Source organism: Pseudochaenichthys georgianus, chromosome 19 (genome assembly GCF_902827115.2).
Source record: "Pseudochaenichthys georgianus chromosome 19, fPseGeo1.2, whole genome shotgun sequence".
NCBI lineage: Eukaryota > Metazoa > Chordata > Actinopteri > Perciformes > Channichthyidae > Pseudochaenichthys > Pseudochaenichthys georgianus.
This window is the reverse complement of record NC_047521.1, coordinates 5,684,820-5,711,592: the sequence shown is the minus strand read 5'-3', so window position 1 is coordinate 5,711,592 and position 26,773 is coordinate 5,684,820. Positions and strand designations below refer to the sequence as shown.

General features: G+C 42.9%; 1 protein-coding gene across 1 annotated transcript; it reads left to right on the top strand.

The window, feature by feature from the left end:
• Positions 1–15,462: 15,462 nt before the first annotated feature.
• LOC117464842 (protein Tob1-like) lies at positions 15,463–19,108 on the top strand. Its single transcript, XM_034107562.2, has 2 exons — positions 15,463–15,684; positions 17,022–19,108. Exon 2 carries the CDS (start codon positions 17,181–17,183, stop codon positions 18,171–18,173), a length of 993 nt encoding a protein of 330 aa, XP_033963453.1. The 5' UTR covers positions 15,463–15,684; positions 17,022–17,180; the 3' UTR covers positions 18,174–19,108.
• The last annotated feature ends 7,665 nt before the right edge of the window (positions 19,109–26,773 follow it).

The window sequence follows — 26,773 nt, the reverse complement described above, 5'->3', positions numbered from 1 at the left end:
GTTACATTGGCCTCCGGGTTGGCACGTATGTAAGATTCAAAATCAAATGCAGTTCCAGAATCCATAACTCAACTCAGCTAACTTCAAAGCAGCGAAAATAAACGTTATGCATATTATTACAAATAATAATGTACGTTTTGTGTTGGCGTTGAGGGTGTGGACGGTGTGACAATCAGTCTCACTTCCTTATTCTCTCCGACATCTCACAATCCTTCTCCAGAGTTTGACGCAATGACTAACTGCTGTTGGAGGTGGCTTTTAAACATCTTGAGTGACATCCATTTCAAAATATATGTGTTCCGCTTTGCATGTACAACAGCAATCTTTCTTGCAGCTTGCCTTCATTTCCAAACCACAGATGCAGGTTTGGAAATGAAGACAAGCTGCAAATTGCCCAGTGAGAGTATTTCTCTCTGGGGCCATATTCACATATTTCAATCATTACTTTTACAATAGACAGAACAGGTTGATTGAGAGGCAGGAATATATCTGGAGAGTGCCAACAACTGAGCTTCTGATTGTACCCTGAAGAACTCCCCTAAGAGGGAATCAAAACATGTTAGCTTCCTACTAGCGAATACAGCTAGCACTTTAAAGCTACACACATTTCACAATGTTTATGTTTACAGTGAAACATCATGACAAAGCCTTAGCTCTATGAAGTTCTTTAGCACAGCCAACTTTATATTAGTTTAGTCTTCCTGCTCTCATCACTTTCTTTTATTAGCTAGTAGCTACAGAAGGCAGCTGTTTTAGCTAAATTAGCAACTAGCTAATGTACATAATCGAATGATCTATTTTAGCTTAGCAGCTAAAGAGCAGGATTCCCCCAGGAGTGGTGGAGACCAAAACAGAGCTGGAAGAATGATTGCAAATGATTGTGATTATCGGCATGCCTATATTAGGTGTTATACTGAATGTCAATGTTGCGTTTATAGGATGTTATGCTGCCCTTAAAGTGGCCAAAACATTTATTATTGCAGCTTTAGAGTAAGCCTTTCCTGGAAAATTTGTTTTCTAATCTTACTACAATAACAGAACAACCAAGAGATTACTGTGACTTAATTATAAATGGCTTGTAATCTTTTTGCAGCATGGGCTTGATTGTAAGCATCAACATGTTGATTTTGTCTAAAATGTGAATTTCAAATCTATTAGGCATGCCATTTAGATAAATAGATCAAATAGTCCCGCTGGTTCAGCACTTGATTTTTTCATTTGAAATCCATACACATTATTCCCCTTGTTGTTTGTCCTAACGACTTATCTTGGGAAATGTTCCTTCTAAAGACAAGTGTGTTATAAGTGCTGCCACCCTTATCACCATACTGCTATATTGCAGTAATGAGCATGCTTCAGAGCACACACAGCTGATTAATGCAGCATGTGTGTGCAATGTGTCTGATGTTTTAATAACCAGACATAATTCCAACCCAGTGAAAAGGGAAAGCGTATATATTTGTGTATGTGTGGTTAGTTGATCCTGCCCTGTTCATATTAAATTGAGGATGTACACAGTGACCTCGAAGACACATGGCACCGTGTCCTGGGCTTAGTCATGAGAGAGCTTCACACAACCTAACACACACACACTTGTGCTTTTATGGACCCTGTTCTGAAAGCAGGTTTGTCCAAGCTGTTTGTACTGGCATCGCTCCAGACTTCAGCCACTCACACTTTGAGTGCAGAGGGGGGGAAAAATATAGAACATTTTATGGAAAAAAGTACAGATAAGAAAAGCAAACTGTCTCGGAAAAGGGCAAACATTACAGAGCAAAGACGCCTACACAGGAGAGTGAAGGAATAGGAAAGAATGAAGGACGGAAGGGGTCACAGGTGGGGGAGGAGGCACAGTGAGGCAGGACGGGGTTCGTTCTTTGACCTCTCGTTTCAATCAGGGCAAATTTGTGATTAATGGATTTTCACATGGACATGGAATCACTCACCACTTCCTTGTGACATTCTTCTCAATCCATTGGCTCTCACAAGTCCTGATCCCAGTTCAGGGCTGTGGGTGTCCCCCCCCACTCCGCGGGTCGGGGCAGACAGTAAACACTGCGCTAAGTAAATGCCTGACAGCTCAGAGGGAGAAGGTTAGCTACACTGGGCTGCACATACGGCAGCTTATTTATGTGCACCTCTAAGCCGAGGCACACACTAAATGCTTATTATATACATACTGTACAGGCAATTTGCTTTCCAGATTACACTATGCATGAATGTGAGGGCCAAGCTGTTCAGTGGTGAATACACACATAAAAAGGGCCTTTCACACCTGGAAGTCCTAACCAAGTTGCATTCTTTACATTTGATCTGGTTAGATTTGGTTTCAAATTACAATTACACAAGTGCACTAAGACATACATGACATACCACCTCAAGTCGTCATGTGATATAGACTTGCAATTGATTGGTTTTTAGATATTCTCTCGTAACCTCTAATATCTTCTCTCTCTAACCCCCTCAGATTTTTTTTTTTACGTTTTGAATTATTTTTGCATTTTTTTTACAACCAGCAAAAATAATTCAAACCAAATGCATTTGATGTCGTATTCGCACCTTCGTGTGCTCCAACAGCTTATTTTGTTTATTTAGCTTTTTTCTCTGGTTCAATGTGTTAACCATTCCTGCTTTTGCTTCTATACGCACAGGGGAGACTTTGTCACCATTCACTTTACCCATCACGTTAAAAAAGCAAAAACCTGAGTTTTCTAAGATCTTGAGGATCTGAGAAGTCAATTCATAGAAAACTGAAACACACATGTTCCTTATTGCTTCAATATCCAGCAGCTGTCTGCTCTGAGGGCATCCACTGTCTCAGTCTGTCTCAGTTAACCCCACACCCACCCTGCACTGAGCCAGGAAGGAATTATGCTACACTTTCCATGAATATATCCTGCCCTGACTTCCTGTAATTGCTCCACAAGAGCCAACCATTACAAAAAAAACACCTGTAATTTTGGTTTGGATCAAACTGATAAGTCAAAACGTAACGAGGCAGGTGTGAAAGCGTCCAAAGAGTCCACAGTTTTTCTGCAGCTTTGTAAGGATTACATACAAACATTGCTGCTTTTAGCTATGCATCCTCAGTTTGACTTGTTAACATGCTAACCTTTGCTAATTAGCACTCACCACAAGTACAGCAGAGGCTGATGGGAATGTGATTTTGTCGAACAGATTCAAGATATTTGACAGAAAGACTCAAATCTGCTGGGGGGGGCGAAAATGTAGGTATCAGTGAAATCAGAAGGCTTCAATCTCTGGGACCACAAAGGTGTTTAGCTATGCTGCTAAACTGGCTTGAAACTAAATGTAGTACTAAAGTTGGCTGAATACCAAGAAATAGGGTGATCCAAATGTTCAGTTATGCCATCAACTTTACGTCAATAACAAATGTGGTTGAAGGAAATTCTAATTTGTGGTGCTGCCCCAGTAGTATTTTCTACAAATCGTGTTTCCTCAACAAGATGTGAGAATGTTCCTATCTCACATTGTAAGCTAAGCTGTTGCAGTGGAGACTGAGTCTCTGTGTCCTGCTAGGCATTGGATATTTCCCAACACCAGCAGCTTTGTGGGATTGACACAGCTCAGCTTTATTGTTGAGCACTGGAGAGGCCTTGTGTGGCCTTTTGTATTGTACTTATAGGAGGTGGCGCAACAAAGGGACACATGACCTTGGGATTGGATGGTGAGAGATAGGAGGCAGGGAGCTGACCCACCGAGGTCAAACTTCAGATCATGTCGAGGTTTATCATCTGCGGTGAGCTACATGGTCACAAGTCACCGACCCAGAGCGTTTATCTTACTTTGAATGGGAAATCATTTGTGAGTGAGTCTGCATAATCAACCATGCCTTTCTCAATGTCGTTGCTCCTATGAGGATATAGTAAATATGTCAAAAGAAAGACAGAAATGGAGGCGTATTGGGTGAGAGCAGTCGACGAAGACTTTATTATTCCATTTATCAACCCGACTGACTGAATTGACTGAATTGACCGTGTTGAGTTTCACCCCAATGCTTTCTGATTACTGCTGAATTGCACTGAGTACCAATTCTCAGCCAAAGAGCAATGTCACCATTACTCTCCTCCCCCCCCGAGATTACAGCATTGAGCTGCTGATGCTTGCATCCAGTACAGCGGGCCCTGAAACACTCCTTTTTCTCTTTTTCACCCAGCCTATCACCTTTCTCCATTTCTATCAAAGGACATCCATCAGCGAAATATTGCTCCACCTTCTCTTGTTACCCCAACTGCACTGTGTCAGCTCTCCGAACCAGAGAGCAGTGGTGGAGGTGGAGGTGGAGGGCAGGTAACAGACAACGCACATCTGTCTACCACAGAATGATGTGATTCATTCAAAGTTATAGGGGCCCTTCTATGATTTTTTTAGTTTTCCATTTCCTCTCGTGTCTTATATTTTTGCAGGTAATGGTTTGCAAAGGATTCAAACCCAAAGTTTCCCCCACCACCTGAAATGCCTACATCAGACCCCTTTGTTTACGTCCGTAACATAGTGCTATCACGATGTAACACTCACGCTTCTACTCGACACATTGTACGTGATAGGCTAAGGGGTGGGACATCTCTGCAGTTGACCAATCACAACAGAGCCGGCTAGCTAACCAATCAGAGCAGACTGGGCTCTGGTTTCAGACAGAGGGTGAAAAGAGGTGCTGCAGCACAGGCAGTGTGAGAAAAATAAAAAGCTTCTTCAACATTAAAGCACGGAGACGTGTGAAAATGAGCATAATATGTCCTCTTTAGACATCAAACAATGCCTTGTGAATTCCAATTAGGATGTCTACAATTATTACCTTCGCCACACATGAACAATCTTCTCCTGTTTCCCATCCAGGTCAGCTGTTATGAAGGCAGGACGACACAAAGAGTTACCCTGACAGCAGCTTCATCTCTGGGTTAGGGTTTTCTAGTAGGTACTTTATTCAACACACACTCCTCTGCACTACCAACTGAATAAAACAAATCCTCAATGCCATCTAAGAGATGAGATCGGACATTTGTCAGAAACAAATTGCACTTGAGTGCTACACTAACTGTGGCATGTGGTAATGTGTAAGAATAGTTGCCATGACTACATTGACATCATTTCTGGCAAACATGATGGAGGGCTTCTCAATAGAGTGTTGGTATGACTTCCGGCTGTGCATACATTTTGATGGGTGCTTAGAGGACGTATTCAAGGTTCTATATGCTAATGCTTCCGGTAATATATTGTGATGATGACGCATTTTGTCTGCATAATTTTACATCATCCATTGAAATGCATGCCCAGGGATGGATCTCACACACACAGAATGAAATGTAGTTAGAAGCATGCAGCAGGCGGGGGAGAAAGTTACAGTCCAACTGGAGGAAGAGAGGGGGGGGTGGGGGATACAAATACAAATCACAGTGACAGGGACTGCCTGCCGACTGTAGCACACTCCATTCAGTATTCATGGAAATGTGACACATTCCCTCTGCAATAGATGGCTCTCACTCTGGAACCCATTCCATCCACAAGCACTGGCTGTTCATCTCATAGCGTAATTGAATTTCTCAAAAAGTCGATGCGACTGCACGGGCACAGCTTTGCCATGCCGTGTGCTTTCTGAAACATAAAGAACACGGAGTGATCTCGTCTCCGTGCCATGCTTGTGTTGTTAAGCTTAATGTGCCCGTGTTCTGTTCCGTTGGCTGACACAGCACCCGGCATGCTAAACATAATCCGCCAACATGAAATTAAATAGTAGAGCAGAATGGTATTTAAATATGAGGAGCACAGCTGATCCCCCATTGTGTAACCTTCCTTCTCCTCCAGATGGCTTGATATAAATCTGTCTCGGGGGTCAAAACACTGCAACCTGGCTCAAATGTGAAACTGCTGGCTGCTGCACGGGATTGAATACACACTGTATGCCACAAAGACATCCCTCAGGGCCGTGCCTCCCTACAGGCCGATCATGCAGACTGCGTGGGGCCTCACCTTGCGGAGGGGCCCTCATCTTGCTGAGGGTGCCTCAACTGAGCCGAAAATGCAGCACGCAAAAAGCTCGCCTGAAGTCGGACAGCTCGGACTCGGCTTCTTCTTCTTCATCTTCTTCTTCGCATTCTTCTTCTTCTTCTCTCGGTTTTTTGGCGGATTGCAAACAACTAAGGTGCATACCGCCACCTCCCGAGTTGGCTTGACTCGGTTTGCATTTATAATGAATGCACACATGTGTTGTGTCGTTAATGTCAGATATGTTACATGTACTAAGTAAATACATTTGTTCCTGCTCAAGATTAGATTAAACTTTATTGTTATTGCACATATTACAGGTACTGAGACAACGAAATGCAGTTTAGCTTCCAACCAGGTGCAACAAGCAGTGAAGTGGAAAGTAATGTACACAATCTACAGAATAACATGTAGAATGAATTGAATGATGAATAAACAGTGGGGTATGAATACACTAGATATACACTAGCAGCCTGTGAGCAGTGTGAACAGTGTGTATGAATATGCTAAGATATATAAAGTATGAAAACGGTAAGCAGTAGTATAGTATAAAATATATAGATATTAATTTCATGATGATAAACATTGTGGAACAATGATGAAAAATGGGAATGGATGTGGCGACGTAAAACTGACACAAAACAACAACAAACTTTTGCCAGCCAATTGGAGAGTTTGATCAGCAGCACGTGGTAAAAACCACCAATGAGCGCTCAGCTCGAGATACCAGCGAGCCGTTTCCCATCAAGCATTTCGCTTCCGCAGCTCGTGGGGAGCAACTGCGCCAACTCGCCTCGCCTCGCTCTCAAGGCTGCGGGCGTCTTTGTTCCGCGAGATTTCAAAGTCTCATGTGGGCGAGCCTCCAGAGCAAGTCGGACAAAATGACTAACCATCATGCAACGCACTAGCAAGACGTTGATCGCAACTGCGCAGGTCTGCGCAGATCTTGTTGTCTCAAACAAGCCTAGTGTGTTGAGGGGGCTACTGCTGCCTGCTTATATTAATTTCATTCCTGGCATTGGTGTTAAAAAGAGCTCACTGGCCTCTCTCCGCCTGCCACAGTATTTGTAAACAACTAGAGAGGAAGCAGCACATACACAGGATCCCCACACACCGCAGACTCAAGTGTAAAGACTCTTTTTCTAAACTTTAAAAAAAAAAATCTAGCTCATACGTGCTGCAGGTTTGTTGCTTTCTGCCTGCTTTCATCTTCACAGTTAAATATTTAAAGATCATTCCTTTGAATTTAAAGGATAAATAAAGCAGGTGCTAGTGCATGTGTGCATGACGCTATAGATTCCATTGAGCATTGAAATCTTAGATTGCCATCACTACAGATCTGCTATGAATACTAATTGGGCACCACCTCTTCCGGGACCAATTTCAATAACAGAGCTGTGAAGCTTGTGTTTCTCCAGGGAGCCCATTTATTCAGCTTGTAAATTACATATATGCACAAAGAAAATCTTTAATTAAATAAAAAAACTACCAGCTGAAGAGACCCCTGTGTTTGGAGCCGCAAAGACACAGTAATAGTATGCAATTCTACAACAAAACGGCACTGAAAAGAAACAGAAACATAAAAGTAATATGCCTTGTCTCCAGAGCTCTGAGTACGTACAGTATGTCCGCATGAAGTAAATGAATTCCTATGGGAACCTTTTCATATGGAATTAGTAAATTAGATAACATGCCAATTCAATCCATTTGCTTGTCCATGTTGACAATCAGATTCAGCTATTTAACACCTTGAGAATATGTGTTTGCTCAAATATATGGTAAGAGAATATATGATTAGAGGAGGCTACACCATCTATATCGATTGATACAAATAAGTGGAAACTTACAGTATTTCCTCAGTCCACTGATCTACATCTTTAACACTTCAAGTCTTAAAAATGATTTATCCTCTGACATTTTATGTACTGTAGATGTTTTGTTTGAAAAAAAAACAGACAGCTGCCTATGTGAGAACTATCCAACATTTGAAAGATGAAATAAACAAATTCTTAAACAGAAAGCTGTCCCATTTCAATACCGTTGAGGTGTTTAGCACTCAAGGGTTTTGGTGCTACTTGTGTTGGCACGACCTGAAGTTTATGTATGACTCTTCTCTTGCACTACAGTTACATTACGCTACATTTACCATTTATCATTAACTTTTACATATGGCTACTGTGACGGTCAATCAACAAAAGGTTCTTAATTTGCGTTGCTAGCTAACGGCAGGCTGCTCTGCACCGTGCTCATATAGTGGTTAGTCTAACCATTAAAGCCGTCTCAGCCCAAGGAATTATTTCAGAAGCATTACAGCCACCCTCAAGATCCTCCTTAGGTTAACACTGCCTGCTTTGTCAGCTTTCATAGCACTTTTAGCAATGTTAGCTGCTAGCCACCAGCTAAGCTAACATGTTGAGAGCTGCTCCTCTGCATTCAGTATAAAGAACCTTTAAAGGACAAAGAGAAGCTGTGCTGTGTTCTAGCTATACTGATTGCATTAACCTTGGTTTGTTTTCCTGTCAGGTCTTTATCCAACTTTGATTAGAAGGCAGAAATGTCGATTAAGGGGGATTCCCAAAAAGCTGTTATTTTTATTTATTTTATTTAATCGTTTATTTGGCAGGGAAAATGCACAGTAATGAACACTTAAAACATTAAAATGTGTCAAGCGTAACAGTGCCAGATTTAGCTTTGAGCTAATTTCCATCCGCAGTCCCTCACATAAAACATTTAAGAAGTTTGCCTTGTGTTCCTGGTAGGGTCTCCCATGGCAAATTGGTCTCAGGCAAGGGGCCAGACTAAGATTGGTTCAAAATACCTCATGAAAGACGACACACGAAGTGAGGATACCCGGTCCGGAGGAAGCCCGGGGTCCCCTTCTGGAGCCAGGCCCAGAAGGAGGACTCGTCCGAGCGTCTGGTGGCCGGGCTTGCCACGGAGCCCGGCCGGGCACAACCCGAAAAGGCAACGTGGGCAGCACCTCCACTTTTCCGTCTCGCGGGCCCACCACCTACGGGAAACAACGATGGGGTCGGGTGCGCTACCAGAAGGGTGGCAGTGAAAGCGGAGGGTCTCGACGGACCAGACCCGGGCGACAGAAGCTGGCGTTGGGGACGTGGAACGTCACCTCTCTGGGGGGGAAGGAGCCGGAGCTTGTGTGGGAGGTGGAGCGGTACCAGTTGGATCTGGTTGGGCTCACCTCTACGCACAGCGTCGGCTCTGGAACCATACTTCTGGATAGGGGTTGGGCTCTATTCTTCTCCGGAGTTGCTCAAGGTGTGAGGCGCCGGGCGGGTGTGGGGATACTCACAAGTCCCCGGTTAGGTGCTTCGTTGTTGGAGTTTACCCCAGTGGACGAGAGGGTCGCCTCCCTACGCCTGCGGGTTATGGGGGGGGAAAACTCTGACTGTTGTGTGTGCTTATGCACCCAACAGCAGTTCAGAGTATACGGCCTTCTTGGAGTCCTTGGAAAGAGTCCTGTATGGGGCTCCTGAAGGGGACTCTTTAATCTTGCTGGGAGACTTCAACGCACATGTGGGCAATGATGGAGACACTTGGAGGGGTGTGAGTGGGAGGAACGGCCCCCCTGATCTGAACCGGAGTGGTGGTTTGTTACTGGACTTCTGTGCTAGTCATGGATTGGCCATAACAAACACCATGTTCGAACATAAGGATGCTCATAAGTGTACGTGGTACCAGAGCACCCTAGGCAGAAGGTCCATGATCGATGTCGTAATAGTATCATCGGACCTGAGGCCGTATGTTTTGGACACTCGGGTAAAGAGAGGGGCGGAGTTGTCAACTGATCACCATCTGGTGGTGAGTTGGGTCGAGTGGCGGGGGAAGCCTCTGGATAGACCTGGTAAGCCCAAACGTGTAGTTCGGGTGAACTGGGAACGTCTGGAGGAGGCCCAAGTTCAGGAGGCCTTCAACTCACACCTCCGGCGGAGCTTTTCGGGCATTCCTGTGGAGCTTGGGGACATTGAACCAGAGTGGGCGGTGTTCAAAGCCTCTATTGTCGAAGCTGCGGCGGGGAGCTGTGGTCTCAAGGTCCTAGGTGCCTCAAGGGGCGGTAACCCTCGAACCTCCTGAACAACAACAAAAACCCCGCGTTTTATCCAGTTTGTACACAACGATGGAGCAACTTAACAAGCAGCAGTGGTCCACTGAAGAGACCAGCTACCTACTGGGAATCTGGTCTTCCGAAGAGGTACAGAGGAAGCTGGAGCACAATCGGCCATTGTTGTTACGGATGACACAAACGATGACGCAATGACGCAGCACCAGTCGGACTCTGGGCAGTGAGAAAAGAGCTGGAGCTAAACCGAAGAACCGGTTCTGAACCTGAAAAGCTCTAGCACGGAGCTTGAACCGGAGTTGTGTTGGTGTGAATGAGGTATTAGAGGAACTCCTGAGGCAGAGCTGGAGTATGACGGGGGATCAACACCAAGCTCCCGGGGGGAGGTCACTGAGGTCATCAAACAACTCCACAGTGGCAAAGCCCCGGGGGTGGATGAGATCCGCCCAGAAATGCTGAAGGCTCTGGGTGTCATGGTTGACACGTCTCATCAACGTTGCGTGGAAGTCGGAAACAGTACCGAAGGAGTGGCAGACCGGGGTGGTGGTTCCCCTTTTCAAAAAGGGGGATCAGAGGGTGTGTGCCAATTACAGAGGCATCACACTACTCAGCCTCCCCGGGAAAGTTTACTCCAAGGTACTCGAAAGGAGGGTCAGGCCGATTGTCAAACCTCAGATTGAGGAGGAACAATGCGGATTCCGTCCTGGTCGTGGAACGACGGATCAGCTTTTTACTCTCGCAAGGATCCTGGAGGGGGCCTGGGAGTACGCTGATCCGGTCTACATGTGTTTTGTAGACTTGGAGAAGGCGTATGACCGAGTTCCCAGGGAGTTACTGTGGGAGGTGCTGCGAGAGTATGGGGTGAGGGGGTCTCTACTCAGGGCCATCCAATCTCTGTACTCCCAAAGCGAGAGCTGTGTCCGGGTCCTCGGCACTAAGTCCGGTGAGGGTTGGCCTCCGCCAGGTCTGCGCTTTATCACCAATCCTGTTTGTAATATACATGGATGGGATTTTGAGGCGTAGTCGTGGGGGAGGGGGTCTGCAGTTCGGTGGACTAAGGATTGCACCACTGCTTTTTGCAGATGATGTGGTTCTAATGGCTTCATCGGTCTGCGACCTTCAGCACTCACTGGATCGCAACCGAGTGTGAAGCGGCTGGGATGAGGATCAGCACCTCCAAATCTGAGGCCATGGTTCTCAGCAGGAAACCGATGGACTGTCCACTCCAAGTAGGGAATGAGTCCTTACCCCAAGTGAAGGAGTTCAAGTATCTCGGGGTCTTGTTCTCGAGTGAGGGTTTTCTCCGCAGGGTGGCTGGCGTCTCCCTTAGGGATAAGGTGAGAAGTTCGGTCATCCAGGAGGGACTCGGAGTTGAACCGCTCCTCCTTCGCGTCGAAAGGAGCCAGTTGAGGTGGTTCGGGCACCTAGTGAGGATGCCACCTGGGCGCCTCCCTAGGGAGGTGTTCCAGGCACGTCCAGCTGGGAAGAGACCAAGGGGTAGACCTAGGACCAGGTGGAGGGATTATATCTCTTCGCTGGCCTGGGAGCGCCATGGGATCCCCCAGTCAGAGCTGGTTGATGTCGCCAGGGAAAGGAAAGTTTGGGGTTTGCTGTATGCAGTATAGACATAACAATGAATTCTGCTTCACTTGGTTAGAAATCACACAATGTTGAAAAGGAAGCCAGATAAATGAACCTGTCTTCAACGCGGCACAGGGTTAAATTATGAACTGCAGTTTGAAATTATACTTGTTCATCTTCCAAGGAAAGAAATAACCAGATATGAGAGTAGTACATGATTTGCTTGAAGTAAATTGAAAAGGGTAATAAAAAAAGTCTCTCCTTTGTCCTGCAGGTACAAATTCAGAGCTGGAAATATGAATAAAGCCCACTGTGACAGAGTGAGACAGTGAAGTCACCTTTTTTGAACACTGCCTGGGCTTTGAAGTACACTGAAAAGAACAGGATCTAATAAATCTACCAGAGTGTTAAGTCATATAACCATAAGAAATTAATCCTGTGACAATTTTTCCATTCTTTACTTTGTAGTAAGCAAACAAAAAGTAGCACATATTCATAATACTCTTATCCTGACCAGTATTGAACATGTGATGTTACACATATCAGATTAAAATCCAGTGACCACATCTGGGAATTTAGTAGAGCTTGTGTGCAGCTTCAAAGCCAGATAGAAGAGACAGGGATCTCACAGCTTTGTGAAGAGAAGGGGAAAAATGTCTATGTGAACTGACTTCACAAAGAAATGTGCATGACTCATGCTTAAACATCTCACTTCATTAGCTGTGTTTACCTCCAGGTCCCAGGCAGACAGACTCTCAACAACAGGAGGAAACTTTCTCCACTCACCAGCAGATCCATACTCGGGTGGAGAATAACAAATAGGTCATTGTTGAGCACCACCTTCCCACAGCCACAACTAACACTTACTTACCGAGCAGAGGGATTCTAGATATCCTCATGTTATTTCTTACAATGCGGGGAAACATATTTAGTGATGCAACCAAATTGAAACATGTTTGAACATTTGGTCGTTGTCACACATTTCCTGTGCTGGGAGGGAACAAAACAAGCGACCCTGCTCTGGTGGCCTTGGTTTGTCTCCAAAGCCCCCGTGGTGTGTTGAGTTTGAGATCTTAGCATCCATCACACAGGATCCTCGGCAGTGGAGGGAGTGATCTCTCACACCTGCTGAGACTCAATCTGGAGGCTGGAAGATATCTCCATTATGCCTGCAGCATACTGCAGCACTCCAGCGACAATGAGAATGCATTTTATGGCACTGAGAAATAGCACTGAGGAAATGGTCAACAGTAGCATTGTAATAAACTATACATATCCCAATATCTACAGTATATCTTCAACCCCCAAAATGACCATTTGTATTTCAATTACAACCTATGTTATGCTGAATTCTTAAAGAAAGCTTAGTTTTTTTCGCATGCTTCCACAGTAAAAACAAGAATCTAAAGAGAAAAGTCTGGAGGAGTAGATATAAATAATTCTGTAAAAAAATGTACACATGGCAAACTATATCAAGGACACGTACAAACGTTCACTCAACAGAACAGTCTCATTTGTCTCACTACTTCAAAACAAGCATTTTTGCTAAAACTAGGCTATTTTAAGTTGCAATATATGACATTAAAAGAGGCCATATATACTAATTTTCAGGTTATATTTGTATTTAGTGACTCTGCTGTGACATGTCTCCATGCTTTAATGTTCAAAAAGCTCTTTATTGTTCTCATACTGCCTGTGCTGCAGCACCTCTTTTCACCCTCTGTCTGAAACCAGAGCCCAGTCTGCTCTGATTGGTTAGCTGACCGGCTCTGTTGTGATTGGTCAACCGCTTAGAGATGTCCCGCCCCTTAGCCTGTCACGTACAATGTGTTGGAGTGCTAACCGCAAAATGCAAATAACAGAAATGCGAGTGTTACATAGTGATGTCATTATGTTATGTTAGTAAACAAAGGAGTCCAATGGAGGCATTTTGGGGGGGGGAGTGTGTGGGAGAGAAACTCCCTCTGGAGGGAACACAGGGATTTTAGCATTTGCAGACCATTTACATGCCCAAAAACCTATAACACCCGACAGGAAACTGAAAACCCCAATAAGCATAATAGGGCCTCTTTAATTTATCATTATGAAATAAATGCTAATTGCACAATGTATTTTCTGAAGAATAATGACAGCATCTGCGTATAGAAACCATGTCTCAACATCCCTTTAGCTTATAGCCCTAGACATATACACTGCATCACTGCGTACCAGAGAACAAGACAAAACTCAACAAAAGAGCTGAGAGTAGCTGTCCCCATGTAGCCTATGCTAACTGTGGAAAGTACCCACAAAAGAGCCCTGTTGACGGAGGAGGCTAAGAATGGAGTGGGAATAGGGGTAATGCTAAGAATACAGAGCATAAAGAGACTATAGAATAGCTACAAAAGACTGCTGAAGCTCTCCCGCTCTGCTTCATGTCTCTTTGTACTCCATACATTATTCCATTTTCACCAGGGATGAAGCAGCTTGCCCAAGGCCACTCTGGTGTTTGCTATAATGTATAATGTACTTTGAAGCGTATGTGTCCATGTTAATAGGGGAATGAGTGGGAGAGGCATTTGTTAATTGTTCTCATGTCTGCTATCATGATTTAGTTAGGAACAATACTTGAACACACTATCTACATTATAATGGATTCAGACCAATCATAAACACCTTACATTATATTGACTGCTGTTCCTACCAGAGAGCATACACCAGGCAGGTCACCAATACATGAGCTCTCAAAAGTAACATGTATAGACTGAAATACACCATTTGAGTGGGTTCTTTTAGTCAGGAAATACTTATGTTTCTCAGCTCCCCCCTCCAAAGAACAGCCTGTCTTCTCTCTTCCTCCTCCTCCCTTGCCACCTCCCGCAGCTGTACAATTCATGTGGCATTGTATTTATTGTGCAAACACACAGTGACGGAGACCATGTTAGGTAAGAACAGGCTTTGTCGTAAAACACCTTAGGCCTGACGGGGGGGATCTTAATCCATGTACACTGCTGAAAACAAGAAGGCAGGAGCAGAGCCAGGATCCATTGAGTTACTGTACTATGAATGACCATTCAACAGCACAGACCTTATAATAAAGATAACTTTATCACAGGTTCTAAGTGGGAAAATAATTTATATATTAAGAAAGGTGGGATGCAGTGGTGGAAATGGTGCTGATATGGGGATAACCACAGTTACAGATACACAGCTGGCTCTAGGAACATCAACATGTTATTTGTGAGGGGCAGGAACACAGCCAGTGGCAGGTGTGTCCCTCCGCCACATATAGCTCTGTTTAACCCTGTAGTGGTAGGAGCAGAGCCATGTCGTTTTATTTCAGTGGTTACTTGGCAACAGTGATTATACAGACTATGGAGCCTTATCACCACACTAGACTCCTTGTTAAGCTATCTGTTGAATGCATCACAAAGCTGAACACCTACTTTTAATAAGACTTAGCATAACATTTACACATTTATATATTCTGTCTATTACACTTCAACCAGTTGGTGGTAGATTTGTTTCAATGATGTTACAGAAGTCCTAACAAGGCTTTCATCAGATAATGTATCTAAATGTACTCGAAGAAAATAGTCCGGAGCACATGAAAGGCAAACCACTACCGTAAATAGAACCCTTGTGGATGATTGAGCACAACATCTTCCAATCACAGCGGTAAGTGGGGTGGTTGTTGATGACGATTTTGCGCTTGGCCAATAGAAACCACGTACTGGGTGTTGACCTCTGTAAGCCGTATCACTACCTGCTTCATGTCCGTGGCGGAGGACTACTATAAAAACAAATCAGCCTAAGTTTTAAAGGGCAGAGTTGTAAAAACTCCCAGGCTGTGGGGAGCTAGCTTGCAAGCCTGTGAATCGGAATTCAACTATACCCCACAGGAGCAAAAACGCCTGGAGCATTATAAACACACAACGACGGCAACATCTTTTTGTATCGACTTTTAAAAAAACTCGACGCTGTTTAACATTTGCTGGGGAGGACTCTGGCTGCTTAAAGAAGGACCTGGTTTACATTTCCATGTAAGTAAATATTACCTTAAATTAACGTCGGTATATCATTCATGTTGTCGTAAATAAAAGTGGTTGTATTGTATTTTGTTAATATACGACTAATTATTAAACTGTCACTCAAGGGTGGTGTTGTTGAACATTGCCTTTTTATATTTGAATATTCATGCTGTAGCCAGTCTATGGCTGTAGCATTAGCTGATTCAAATGCTACTTGACGTTAGCTTGCTATCGATCAACAGCGTCGTCATTCCAGTTTAAAACCAATTTGCTGTGACCCAGCTTCAGTCTCTGGCTTGCTGCAGGTTAACACTGATAACCAGCCGGTCGAGCTAAACATTAACAGTATCCTATCTGGCTTTCAAGATAGCTAGCAAGCTACATTCTGTTCACACCCTCCATTGACCTGGCCAGCTAATGCTGCTTGTTCGGTTATCGCTCAGTCTGTAGGGCTTTGGAACCGAAGGGTCGCCAGTTCGAGTCCCGATCAGACCGAATATACAGAGAGTGGCCTTGTAGCTGGATAGGTGCCAGTTCCCCCTTACCCTTGAGCAAGGCAACGAACCCCCAGCTGCTCCCTGGCGCCGGAATACTGTCAGCCCTTTCCCTCTTCATCAGTCCATGTATATAGGTCCTGTTTGTGAATGTGTGGGTGTATTTCGTGCCTATAATTGTATACTATCACTAGGGTGCAAAACTGAATTTCCCCATGGGGATTAATACAAGTTGATCATTATCAGATCCGAACGTGATGAGAAAGACACTAGTACTTGTATGTATTGTCACTGTCGTCATGCTATTAACCGAGTGCCCTTTGTTTTGTTGTAGAAAGGGCTTTAAAGCCGTGGATAGACTTTGAATGTTGATTATGTAACAGCAATTTTCGTCACAAGCTTGTGCGTGCTCCTCTTCCCGCTGTAGCTTATAGTCTGTGCAGGGGAAAGTATTATAATAGCCTGGGTAGGTTAATGAAACATTTGATCCCTTATAAACCAAGGGGAAGGAGTTTTGTCTGAACATGTCTGTGTTAAAATCAGACAATCTAAAATCATTCTGACTTGACACCTTCCACCAGAACCTCCTCCCTCTGCAGAGGTCAACCCTGCTTGCGTATTTCTGTCACAGCAGACCGCTGGGGAACACACACTGCTGACACGGTCTCTGAGTCAGTGGCTTGTTTATTTATAGCTGTTGATATTGTACAGCTGAGACGCAGCGCTGTTGTATGTAGGGTGAAAGGTGACTATAGATTACTAGGAGCTTCCGCAGAGGAAATGTCCTTGATCACAATTGTGTTTTATTTGGGTTATTTTTGCTTATACTATAAACAATTTTGTTCTCTTTTTCAGGATCCTAAACCAATCCCTGGAAGGATATTCATTTCGGCATCAAGCACTCAATCAGATTATTTTCATTAAACCTATCCCTGCTGCTGTGGAAGTTTTTGCAACTCTTGAAAAAAGCAACTCTGTGACTGAAGAAGAATCACCCTTGCCATTGAAGCAGCTATGCAGCTTGAAATTCAAGTAGCACTCAACTTTATTATTTCCTATTTATACAACAAACTCCCTCGACGACGTGTGAATATCTTCGGCGAAGAGCTTGAAAGGCAGCTGAAGAACAAATATGAAGGCCACTGGTATCCAGATAAGCCATACAAAGGTTCAGGGTTCAGGTGCATCCATGTAGGGGAGAAGGTGGACCCTGTTGTGGAGCAGGCAGCCAAAGAGAGCGGGCTGGATATCGAAGATGTCCGGAATAATCTCCCTCAGGACCTTAGTGTGTGGATCGACCCATTTGAGGTTTCCTATCAGATTGGGGAGAAGGGACCGGTCAAGGTGCTTTATGTGGATGATAACAATGAGAATGGGTCAGAGCTGGACAAGGAGATCAAGAACAGCTTTAATCCTGAGGCCCAGGTCTTCATGCCAATCAGCGACCCCGTCGGGGCTTCCTCAGAGTCCAGCTCCCCCTCCCCTCCTTTCGGGCAGTCGGCTGCTGTCAGCCCCTCCTTCATGCCACGCTCCACCCAGCCCTTAACCTTCACCACTGCCACCTTTGCTGCCACCAAATTTGGCTCCACCAAGATGAAGAGCAACGGCCGCGGCAACAACACTAACAGCGGCAGTAGCAGCAAAGTGGCCCGCACTTCCCCTACCAATAACTTGGGTCTGAATGTCAACACCCTACTCAAGCAGAAAGCCATCTCCACCTCCATGCACTCACTGTACGGCCTGGGTCAGCAGCAACAGAAGGCCTCTGCTCTTTCCCCTAACGCCAAGGAGTTTGTGTTCCCCAACCTCCAGGGCCCAGCCAGCCCCGGAGCTGTGTTCCCCGGGGAGGGCTCCCCGGGTCTCGGCCCCCTGCAGTACAGCAATGCCTTTGATGTGTTTGCAGCCTACGGAAGCCTCAACGACAAGTCCCTTATGGATGGCCTCAACTTCAGTCTGAGCAACATGCAGTATTCTAACCAGCAATTCCAGCCAGTCATGGCTAACTAAACTCATCATCCAGATGTTATTTATGAATGATGGTGGCTCAAAGAGAAGGAAAAACAAAAACGCACACTTAGAATCTGGACTTTCAAGGATATAGTGTCTAGTCAGTCAAGCGCATGTGCCCAAGGGTGTTTTTACTGTGCCCCCTTGAGTTTGTTTCTACTAAAAGCTTGTTGTACAAACACATCCAAGCTTGGTTACTTCAATTCAACATGCATACTTGTTTTTCTTTTTCCTTTTTGCCAACCAAGCACAAATCTTTTTTACCATATTGAGAAAATACAAAATAAAAACACAAGCTTCAAGTTTTGGCCTCTTACAGTATTTTACAGGTGGTAAGACAAGGCTGGTTTTTATGAATTGGCACTACTAAGTGGGGTTACTTGGTCTTTTTCTAATTGTATAATTTAATTTAGTACAGAGTTTGTAAGATATCAGAGTATATATTGTTTCTATGACATGGTGTTGCATTTATATCTTTTTACTACTCCAGTGATCTGTGATGGCTGCAGCAGATTTTCCTTTTTTGAAAGATAATTGTTAAAGAAATCCATCTTGAAAAAAAAAAAAAGACATCAAATGTTCTAAAGATTGTGTACAGAATATTCCTTCGTGATGGAATTCAAGTGTAGGAATATTTGCTTTTTCTGAAAGATGAATTGTATTTTCTGTTAAGAGGTTAAAAAGATTTTGCTATACAATGGACAAAATGTAATCGTATGAATATTAATTTTGTACCTACATTGTGCAATACTTGATAAAAATACGGTATAACAAAGTATTTTGAGTCAGTGTCTTACATGTCAAGAGGGACTGAAATAGTTTATATTGTTAAGTTTGTATTAAATGCTTAAAAATGATATGCTTGTCTTTATTTTTTTTTAATTTCATATTTGCACCCTGGTTTTTTAAATAAAATAAACTACAGTTGAACATTGTCTGTGGAAATCTGTCTTATTTATTGCTTGTTTAAACACCACGGTAACTTCTATAGAGAACCGCAGTGACGCGTCGTAAAACCCGGAAGTAAGTTAGCATTTTTAGCACTTCCGGTTCCTTCGTCAAAAAGCAATGCATTTTCTCCATAGGCTTTTGGAAAATAGCTCCAAATAAGGTCTGTGGTTGACACACATTTAAGAGATAAATCACGTTTTGTTCTACGACATTAGATACATCAGCAGTGACCCCACTGGTGATTTTTGAAGAGTTTACGTGTCTGAAAAACGATGGTTGTTACCGAGTGGCTGAATAGGACTACAGAAATTGTTGAGGCCGTTGTACGTCATTACGCCTACACACGTAAACACTCCCGCTAAATTTGTTTCCCCCTGTGTTCTGCTTGAAAGCAAGTACCTGCCTATCTTTAGTATCATTATCTACATCTGACCATTAGAATCTGTATTTTTGAAATTGTCGTTTTTAACACCGTAGTTTTACAAATTATAGAATAATTAATTACCAGTGTTTTCCAAGTTTACTCGGAAGTTCGTTTCGTTAGCTAACGTTAGCTAAAGCTAGTGCTACTAGTTAGCTACGCAATGGTTTGTTGCTTTTGCTCCGGGTTGCAGCGACAGGTCTTCGCATGACACGTGCTCGTTCTATCGTTTCCCGGCCAATGTTTTCCAAAGGAGAGTCTGCATTCGTCCCACGCGTTTAGCCATTTTCGTCCTCGTGTGGCCGGGGCCTAATAGCTTGTAAGCTGACGTTACATTTTTGTCCATGTCACGGTGAAATGTAAATGATGGGAAGTGACTGTATCGCCGTTTTAGAAATGGCGCTGCTGAAAAGACCGCAACATAAGTAAAGATAATGAATACATCCTATTAAAACCTGTGTGGCTTATATGATAAGTCTAATTAGTACAAGCAGCATAACGTTTCACCATGTAACTAAAGATTGTAGTCAGACAAATTACCTCTGGCTGGCAGAGAACTCTCTGCTCCATCGCTTCTCTTGGACGTAAAATCACATGTACATTTTACATTTATATTCAATTTAATATTCCATCCCTCACATACTTTTGTATATATAATAACTTATATTTTGTTTTTCTTGTTATGCTGCTGCAACACAAACATTTCCCAAATTGGGATCAATACAGTAATATCTTAATTAATTAAGAAATATAACTATTATAATTAGTGTAGCAGCTGACACCTATTGCCCACACTTTTTTGGCTGGTGAGCTACTTTTGAAATGACCAGCTCACCGAGGTCTACCAACCAAAAATAAAATCCCAAATTGCAAGGGTTGCTGAATAACACGTTGTATTTAAACATGGGATAACTACAATAGGGCTACAACAAACTACTAATTTGATAATCGATTAATCTATCGATTAATGAAACGATTAATCGACTATTCGGACTATTACTGTATGCCTTGCACAATTTCTCAAACGCTCTTATTTAGCCATCAACTTTTAGATTTAACTTGAGGTTGTTTCAGCCATGTGGAAACTAGCAATGAAGACAAAGATGAATACTTGATTCAAAAATACATATATTATTAAATTAACTTAACAAATTGTTTACAAAATTGACATTGCTTTTTATTTAAATTAAATAAATAATATTTCACATCAAAAGAAACAACAATGTTTTAACAAATCATATTAAATAATCTGATGACAGAACTGTAAACAGAATAGCTGAAACTTTAACAAAATAAAGAGTAACTCGGTTACCTCTAATCATTAACCCATGTTTGTATAATTGTGTTGCTGCCATGGATGTATAATAAGAACTGGATACAGCGTGGGAGGCGGGGCCTCATTCATATGAGAGTTGCCCAATGGCGCATTATGACAAAATGGCCCAACTTTTGAGAGAGCGAAACGTCACGGATTACCCGGCATGCCTGAGAAGTACCCGTATGTGCACTCATAGAGCATGCGCAACTTTAACCACGCCGCCCAAAAGGCTCGTTCACATTAAGCACGTGAATTTGCGTACACGTAACAGCACCGCGCGTTCATGACAGCATGGTACTGGATTTATATTAACGAGGCGGCAGTTAGCAGCTAGCGGCTAGCTAGTAAATTATGCTAAATTACACATCAATCGTTATGTACTTTTATATTACGCTGACATCAGGATCTAGTGATATCCAAGCAACAGAGCTTCATTTAGCATGATACTTGTGTGGGTTGTACATGAAACCACTTGGTATATAAAAATGTATATGTTGAAGCCTGTTATGATCAATTGTGAGTTAAAACTTTATCTAAAAAGTAAAGCTGATGATGGATTACTGTGGTGGAGTTAAAATAACAATAGCCTATTTCTTTTTGAAATGTGATGGAGTAAAAGGATAGTAACTGTGATTATTCATGTTAAGTAGCCCACAAGTAACTAAAACAATTGCAAGTGCAATAAGAAGCTACAGGAACGTTAATCTACATCGGTAATATTAACTTTATTTAAAGGTGGGGTAGGGTAGGTAAGTTTCAGAAACCGGCTCGAGATACACTTTTTGTTATATTCCATGGAATGCTCTTAACATCCCGATAGCAATGAATATCTTAAGTGCTTTGACAAAAAATCCATAAAAAAATGTCATCTGTATAAGCCGTAATACTGTAAAAAGTACAACCAATCGATTGGATGGCCTACCTGCCTGTCAGCCTTCCATCGGGTCACAAACTTGTCTCGTGCCCTCATTGGTCATGTGCACGTTCGTGTGTGTTGGAGGAGGGGCTCTATAAGGAAGTGGCAGATTTTCTCCGGCTGTGTATTTTCAAATTCTAGCGATCTCGAGCCGGTTTCTCAAACTTACCTACCCCACCTTTAATACAACATTTACGGTACAAGATTTACATCATACAGCCCATGTAGTATAATATTTTACAAATGATGAATTACGGCAAACATGTGCAATATATCCATTATTACAGCTCCGTGGGCTGGCAGTAAGGCGATATGGGTCCGTTGTTATTGTGCATCCGTGGGTAAAGAGAAACTCATGTAGTGCTGAACACGTAACATGAACGTGCCGGGCGGCGCGGTCCCGTGGGTTAAGATGCGCGTTCATAATGCAGAGGGAAATAACTCTCAGAATAATGTTATTAGCACATTTTTACAACTTGAGGAACACGTTTTTTAATAAGGGCTATACAAACGTTCATACTGGGTAGTTTATTTAGTTTAAAAAAAATTATCCAACGAGTTATCCACTCTTTCCCCATGTAAGTCAATGGGGAAAAAGTGTTTCCGGGCCCAGCAACCTAAAGGAAGTGTAGTACCGCCGTTTGACCAGCACGAATATTCTCATCAGACTCCGGCGCACTTCCTGGGGGCTTGGTTGCTGCTAGCATACATAATAGGCTCTGTGCATAAGATGGCGTCAATCAACTTCCGGCGGCTGGGTACTTCCGGTTTGAGTACAGAGTTTTGACAGCTTGACAGTTTGTTATGACACACCGAGAGCAAGAATGAGCGGATTTCAAGGGTAAAGAAAAGCGATTGGCCTTCCAGCGTGTAAGAAAGTCGGCACTACATTGCTGTGTGCCCCTTTGTACAAATTCGTCCCGTTATCAGAATCAGAATACCTTTATTAGTCCCACAGAGGGGACCTTTGCAGCGTTGAAGCAGGAAAGAGCCACAGACAGCTTAGTGTTGAATATCTTACATGCGTTAAAAAGTACTAAGTTATAATATAATAAACAATATGCTAAAAAAGTACTAAGTTATAATATAAACAATATGCTAAAAAAAAGATAAAAAGTTACATAATTACAGATAAAAAATACAGATCAAAAACAAATCAAATCCTGTAGCAGTTCTTAGGATTTAGCAGCCCGGAATATATATTACAGTTATTAAAAATGGCATATGTATATAAAGTATATATTGCACATAGTTTGACGGTATTTAACAGCAGCAAGTTACACAATGTTATAATCGGGAGATAAGTTTCCATTCATTTCGGCAAGCCTGGGCAACAACGATTAAAAGATGTCTTGCTCCCAAACCAATTGTGTATTTCATTACAAAAAGCAGTTATACCATACTATGTTTAGGTACTAATGAATTATCCTCAAAACAAACGCACACATAAATAACAAAGGAAAATACATAATTTAATAAATCCACAATATGATAACATTTTACAGATTAATTTAATAAACATAGGTTGATGTTATATCGGGGGGGGAAATACATATTTAAACATTTCAATTAGTCTCTGCATATTTAAGTAATGCAAGTTTATATAACAGATGAACAGATGTACAATATCCAGAAAGTAGATGCAACAAATATATATAATATGTGCATTTCCAACATATCCTCTGAAAGAGTGTTAGTCGTTGAGTTGAGTAGTGAGCCATTCGTTTTTTTTTTTCGTGGTGCGATGTCTGCTGAGAAGTCCTTGTATGCCTCACTGACTTTGAGGACATCTGGGTCTGGCAGCCTCCCCCGCACGGCCTTGTAACGTGTACTCCTTTGAAGTGAACATGTTTATATGATAATTAGGACTTTTACGAACAATTTTACACTCAGACAACAATCACAAAGTTGTATCAGGCTACATACAATTACTTAGGACAATAGATATTACCTTACACCGTCAGCAACTGTAAACTGCTTTGGCTTAGTGGAAGTGAACACCATGTCACTCACTCTGCCTGGTTTCACACCCTATTAATTACACAAAATAATTGTCAAATTAATTGAAAAGGTCATTGATGCAACTAGATCAGCTCTTAGCACAAAGGAAATACTCATTAAACCGTGGATTGGTTGTGAACACATGCTGTACTTACCATGGTTCTTGGCTTGTGCCATCGCTGCTCTGTTTCAGTGCAGCTGAGGACAGGGGGACAGCAGCTGAGGACAGGGGGACAGCAGCTGAGGACAGGGGGTACAGCAGCCAGGTTGAGTGTGGAGTAGTGTGCGCTCTGGAACAGCAGTGCAACATTGTGGTTGCAGAGTGCTGTTCCAGCTACACAGGAACACTTTGCCACTGCAATCTCCACAGGTGAACAGTTCTTAAAACAAAAATGTCAGTCATTTTACCTTTAGGACACTGCTTCAACACAACACAGACAAATGAGAAAGCTGAGAGCAGGCTGATCAGGCAAGTAGTAGGTGTGGGAAAAGGCTAAACCATGCCAGGTTGTCAGTCACATACACAGAAGTTCTGCTGTTTGGAATACTGTAATTTAAGGACATTCAAACAGATACGCTTGTATAGCCTGTCTCAGCTCTCTCAATGTATTATCTTATATTATAACTACATAAAATAGTGTTAGTAGAATGTTGAACAGCTTAATATAGATGTAGGGTACAAAACCAGCACTTACCTAACACTGGCCAATACAAATGGACCCTACATGGATTATACTAATCATTCAGTAAAGAACAGCAGCCGTCACAACCCGTTTCTGGGGTTTCCATGAAAGCAGAGACGGGTTTCAACCTCATTAAGAATCTTTGATGAAAGCTAAGCTTGGGTTTAGCTAATGTATTTATCATTTTACACGAGAGGGTTACAAAATGAAAATAAATCTGTAGTCCCTTCATGCTACACACACATTTTCATTTCATTTTTTTCATTTCAAACCTTTATTTAACCAGATTGGTCCCATTGAGATCATAGATCTCTTTTTCAAGGGAGACCTGCAGCATCTAGGTTCCACATGAAACATAAAACAATAAAGGACATCATACATTACACATAGCTAGCTACCAGTTGATGTGAGCAAATGTATTGTCACTATGTAATCTGTTGCAACACGTCAGCTAGCTGGGCTTATTTGAGTCCTAAATCACAGGTTACCTACTCAAGCCACATCAAAACCCCAGAACATGAACCTGACTGAGGCTTTGAACCGATTAACACTTTTTATTTTCCTCCCTACTCTGAGATCGTGAGGCTTTTCATGCTTTCTCATGGACCTGTAACAGCTAGCCCTGATGCTCACTCTCCCTGAAGGTAGATCTTTGTTTGAAACTGTGGAGAATTGGATATCATTCATGTTATCCAAAAAAACGTAATGGTACATCATTAAAACGCTTTACACTGTATCCAGACTGTCAAGTTGTCAAAGTTAGCCAGTAACTACAGCTTTGTTTGTCACTTACCTTCATAATTGTCGACGTAGCTGGATATGTAGCTACATCTTGAACCCTTTTCTCTTTTGCTCCTCGGGGCTGAGCCTGCCGCGTGTACCAGCCGATGTACATCACTGATGTTAACCTTCGGTAGGTCTTGGAGACATCGAGTGTGAAATAGTGCCTATATAATATCTATACGTTATCTCTCTCGCTATCTATCGCTCTTCCCTCTACCGCTCTACTGTAGACCGGAAGTTTACAACCGCACACCCAGCCGCCTGACGTACCTGACGTGGAAAAGTTATTCGTGGATCGGGCTACAGAGCTACTAGAAAGACAGTCGAACCCGGTGCATTCCTCCGTCTGAATGTGGTGCACTTTTGCTAAATGTTTAGACAAATTGCTCTGCCCTTACATGCTAAACACTCTTGACAACGAGGATTGTCCACCTCAAGACGGGTAACATTTAACCACACCTTGGAGCGCTTCTCTCCGCCATCCCCGCCGTGTGTTGCTGCATGGAGCAGCTGCGTGTGCCCCCCCCCCACACAGACGGGGGAGAGAGATCTAGTCTGGATCGGAAAGATCAAAAATACACCGACCATAGACGCATTTGTTTGTCTTTTTACATGTTAGAAACGAGTTGGCGACACTAAGACTGCGAGATAATGTTTGTGTAGCAATAATAAATGACCTTTCTCTTTCTCAACTCGCTACTCGGAGGGAAGTCGCTGTCATATGCCTTGTGAACACTCCGATAATGCCTCTCCACGTTACCTTTCTTTGGCAGAGCGACGCTTGCTTTACAAATAAGGCAAATAACTAGGGATGCACGATAATTATCGGTCCGATATTAGGAATTATGACGTCATCCCGATAAACCCGATACCAGTATTAATAGCCCCGATAATATACAATATATTTTTTGGGTAAAAAAAAAGAAAAAAATACTGCGGTGTGGGTGGATTGGGATGAGGGGCGCTTGTTTTTCACTCGGCTCCTCCCGTTTTGCCAGTACTGTGGTTTAGGAAGAGGGGAGTTCTTCACAAATCCAGCGCTCCCTAATACTTCGAACCTGATCAGTCACCTGAAACATCGCCATCGCTACGATGGTGTGTTAAAAGCGTACGAAGACAATAATACAATACAAAGTGTGTGTGTGTGTGTGTGTGTGTGTGTGTGTGTGTGTGTGTGTGTGTGTGTGTGTGTGTGTGTGTGCGCGTTGGAGCTATGTGCAACTCAAGGCATATGCTCGAACCCGAGCTGCCTGGACGCTGCAATCGATATCGATATCGAAACCAAAATGTTGGTATCGTGACAACACTAATGGATACAAGCGATGTTCACCCATTTAGTAATTACATGTTTTAAATTTGTACACACCAATTTGTTTCCTATCGCCTAAACCTCCAGGGCTGTACACAGTTTAATACTGTCAATTTCCAATTTTGGGAAAAACGGAAACGTCTTTTAAAACTACAATTCCCAGTAGAGACGTGCCATAGAGAACATGTTGCGAAACACAAAAGCCATCATGTGTAGTT

Excerpts from the sequence above, each read along its gene's own strand:
- LOC117464842 (XM_034107562.2), top strand. The coding sequence starts at position 17,181 with ATGCAGCTTGAAATTCAAGTAGCACTCAACTTTATTATTTCCTATTTA.